At 33.3% G+C, this 4,127-nt stretch overlaps 1 protein-coding gene across 2 annotated transcripts; it reads left to right on the top strand.

Annotated features, from left to right (window-relative positions):
* Window positions 1-332: 332 nt before the first annotated feature.
* Window positions 333-3,081, top strand: LOC146941151 (Glutathione S-transferase family protein). Of its 2 annotated transcripts, XM_085754941.1 has the most exons (4): window positions 333-462; window positions 1,300-1,441; window positions 1,535-1,608; window positions 2,003-3,081. In XM_085754941.1, exons 2-4 carry the CDS (start codon window positions 1,400-1,402, stop codon window positions 2,595-2,597), a joined length of 711 nt encoding a protein of 236 aa, XP_085611067.1. In that variant the 5' UTR covers window positions 333-462; window positions 1,300-1,399; the 3' UTR covers window positions 2,598-3,081. The 2 variants fall into 2 exon arrangements, with proteins under 2 accessions (XP_085611067.1, XP_085611066.1); XM_085754940.1 differs by having other exon boundaries at window positions 1,300-1,608.
* Window positions 3,082-4,127: the final 1,046 nt, after the last annotated feature.

Here is a 4,127-nt window from a genome sequence, read left to right as displayed (position 1 = left end):
ACACTAGATCCGCCCATGCTTACAACTATCAACCGAGTTGTGTTTATGGAGAAGCTAGATTAAATTAAGGGACTAAAAGTTGAAGAAATTTTTTAGAGGAATTAAAACGAAAAGTTGACATATTTATATGGATTGAAAACATATTTAACCCTTAAATTTATGGAGTTAAAGATTATAATTGTTTTTTTTTTTTAAGGAGGGACTAGAATTGCTATTGAGAGTCAAAGGTGTATTTAAAAGAAGGAAAGAAAAAAACCAAAAATAATTGCACGATGGTGACAGTTATAATGGTTCGTACACGTACATGTTTTATGGTAGGTAATTTCCTCCTCGTTGTCTGTCTCTCGCACTTTGTTTCATCGTTTTCTGTACAACTCAAAAGAAACTTCCTTTTTCTCACTCTCTCCACTTTCAATCCCTAAAACCTTTCTTCTTTTCTTCTTTTCTTCTTTCTTCTTCTGGGTATGTCTCTCTCTCTCTCTCTCTCTCTCTCTCTCTCTCTGCTTTTATCATTTCATATTTCGTAGTTATCTTATCTTGTGCTTTCACTTGTGTTTTATCGGATTGGATTTCTTCAACTTTTGTATATACTATTGTTTTATCGGATTGGATTATATACTTTTCAATCACTGCCTCACTGAATTTATTGATTTTTGCTTGTCAATCTTTTAGATAGATACTTTAACAAACCCTTTATCGGATAAAATTATCTTCTTGATGATTTTTCTTTTTTTTTTACTATTGTTATTAACCGTCTTGTTTTTGTAAATTGAAATTACTTTTTCGATTGGATTGTTTAATTAATCAAAGATGTTGAATATTGGATAAGTAGTTTATTGTTCAATGTTCTAAGAAGCTTCTTTTGTGTTCACACTTCAGTACTCTTTATATTAGGTCACATGTATGTTGAGTTGAAATTTTAGTTAGTAATGCCCTTTCATTTCATTTTAGTGCTATAACATATGTCAAATCAAGATTGCATGTCAAATTTCTGTTATTGGAAATCATAGTACTATTACATATTTGATATTTCAATATGTGGTTTTCACTTTTTCTGTACCATTTATTAATATATCAATTTTTAATTATGATATCACTTCTTACTTATAGGCTTCTGTCACGTTTTGGATCATGTTACATTCCTGCCAAGTTCCTGAATCTTTCTTACATTGTCTCGTATCGATTCTTTTTGTGCTTTCCTTTACGACAGAATAATGTGAAAACAGTTTTTTTATTTGTAAGATTATGTGCTAGAGTTGTTGTTTATTGACAACTTGGATATCTTTCATTGTTTTGCAGATCCCAATGTTCTGAGTGATTTTTGGTGTTGGTTCAGTTATAAAGAATTTAACTCTTAGAACAAATACCTATCAGCAACTTCCTAGGTGGTGATAATAAAATGCAGCTATATCATCATCCGTTTGATTTGGACAGCCAGAAGGTGAGACTTGCATTGGAAGAAAAAGGCATTGATTATACATCTTTCCATACCAATCCTGTAACTGGCAAGAATTTGGATTCCTTATTCTTTCAGATGAATCCGAGTGGAAGCCTTCCTGTTTTCCAAAACGGCTCTCACATCATTTACAAGACTATTGATATAATTCAGTAAGTATGCTCCCTTCAAACCTTCTTCATTAGTCTGTCATCACTGGCTTGTATAGATGTTTATAATTTGATAAACTTCATTTTGAAGATTTATACATCAGTATAGGTTAACCATATAGTAGTTTAAAGATAAAAAATTAATAAATAATCAGAATTTAATTGCTATCAAAGCCGCTTTCTGCATATTCAACTTTACTTTCTAAACGGATTCCCATGAACCTGAAGCAGCCTATTGTGTATATGCTACATTGAATATAAAGTGGTTTCCATCAATTCTCGATAAAAGCTTAATCACTGAGCGTTCTGCCCACTAAGAATGAAATGTTGAAGTGAAATATATGTTTCAAGTACTTCTGTCACAAACAAATGTCTTACAGTGCTATGGATTTTTCAGGTACATAGAAAGAATTGCTGTGGTCTCCGCAGGGTCTGAGGATATCAGTAGCAATAGGAGTGAAGTGATTGAATGGATGAAGAGGATACAAGAGTGGGATCCTAAATATTTTTCCCTCTCCCATATACCAGAGAAACACCGAGTTTACGTTTCCAAGTTCTTAAGGCGTGTGGTGATCGCTCGTATGTCGGAGTCCCCTGAATTAGCAGGTGCATACCATAGAAAGTTGAGAGAAGCCTATCAAACTGAAGAAAAGTTGAAAGACCCTCATGTTTTGAGAAGGAGCGAGGAGCATTTGGTTAGATTGCTTGATGAAGCGGAAAGACAACTGAGTGAAACACCTTATTTGGCAGGCGAAGAGTTTAGCATGGCTGATGTGATGCTCATTCCGATTTTAGCTCGTTTAAAACTTTTGGATTTAGAGAATGAGTACATAACTATGAGGCCAAACATTGCTGAGTATTGGATTTTGGTTCAGCAGAGGCCTAGTTATAGAAAGGTGATTGCTAAACATTTTGATGGCTGGAGAAAGCACAAAACATTGTTCAAAACTTGGTGCTTTGTTCATAGTAGAACTTTGCTTAAGCGGTACTAGTAGGTACATATATACTCTCATGGTTGCCAAGAAATGAATAAGTAAATACATGAAAGAAATTTTTCTGTGTTGTAGATAAAGATTTATGAGAAACCGTGCCCTATCTTTTTATTTTTGTTGAAATAGAAGGGGGATTCTTTTTTATTTCTCCCTTACTGCTTGGTGATGTTAGTTGTTAGTACTGAGATTGCACTTATCCTAGAATGAGAAGGGAGGAAAATCAAGGTATGCATGTAAGTGGTTTGTCTCCAGAATTTCATTGGACCAAGTACTGAAACAGTTCAGGGTCGCCATCTTCCTTCATTGTCAAAAGAAAAGAAGTGGCAAATTTGTGTGTATTCAATCAATTAGCAAACTCTATGCAATGTGTGTATTATTGATTGATATTGGAACAATGCCTTCTTGTAAGGATTGCTGCTTGTTATGTGTGACACTAGTTTTGGTATGTGTAAAACTATTAAAAGCTAAAAATCAATTAGATCAAGAACGTAACCATGGCTACTTTATTTCACCCGTAAGTTATTTGTTCCTCTGCTTGCATATCATGTTTGATAAAGACAATTTCATAACATGTTTTTTGATACAAGAAATTTTATAACTTTATAACCTGTAATTATGTTACCTAGCCAAATTCATTTTAAATCATTGCAATCAAAAGTATCTTCAATGAATTTGGAGTCTTTCTAAAATTTCACATGATTATTATGTAGCATGAATATATTTTTCTTTTAATGAAAGTTTCTTATAGCATTTCGCCATTTCATTAATAATAAGATTGTTAATACAAGGGAATATTAGAATGGATGGTGGGACTAGCTGGTAATGCGGCCTCTCCCGCAAGAGCATGAACTATCTCATTTGTTTGTTCTTTGAGTAAACTCAACCCTAAAGTTTGTAAACTGATTGGTCAGAGAGTTACATAGGGGAATATTTGACGCTAGTTAAATATAAGAAATACACTGCTGCAACCTCCTCCTCCTCTCAAATTCAAAGTTCTCCCACAATGTACCTTTGAGAGTGGTGGTGCGCTAGCCTTCATAAACCCCAGTTGGAGTGGTTTCATGTTATTCGGGTTTGGGCTCTCTAAACTCCAGTTGTGTGGATTAATTGGGTCAGGTTTTTGCCTCAGTCATTATACTCTTTTTATTTAGTCAATTTTTATTCTAAAGAAAAAGTGTTTTTTTTTTCACACACACTTGTAAAAAGAAGAAAGAAAGGAAAAGAAGAAAATACAAAACAATATATAATGAAAAACAAGAGATCGAAAAATTAATTTATGTTGGTAATGTTCCTCGTCTAATTTTAAAGTGGTAACCAATTGAGATCAAAGAAATAATAGAACATTACAAAATATTTTTCGGTTGGGCGAATAGAATAACTCCTTATTCTAAACATCATATGAATTTTTTTTTTTGACAAATAAACATCATATGAATTGTTTCTAACTCTTGCTTATAAACTTACATAATTTTATCTACTCAGTTGGTAGGGATATTGCATATTATATGCGGGGCGGGGGTTCGAACCCCG

This window comes from Medicago sativa, chromosome 3 (assembly GCF_051527215.1).
Source record: "Medicago sativa cultivar Bolivia chromosome 3, Bolivia_mono, whole genome shotgun sequence".
Lineage (NCBI taxonomy): Eukaryota > Viridiplantae > Streptophyta > Magnoliopsida > Fabales > Fabaceae > Medicago > Medicago sativa.
This window is presented reverse-complemented; position numbering and strand designations above follow the sequence as displayed.

Coding starts and splice junctions, on each gene's coding strand:
- LOC146941151 (XM_085754940.1), top strand. CDS start 1,400: ATGCAGCTATATCATCATCCGTTTGATTTGGACAGCCAGAAGGTGAGA. Junction 1,609..2,002: donor AAGACTATTGATATAATTCA/GTAAGTATGCTC, acceptor TGGATTTTTCAG/GTACATAGAAAGAATTGCTG.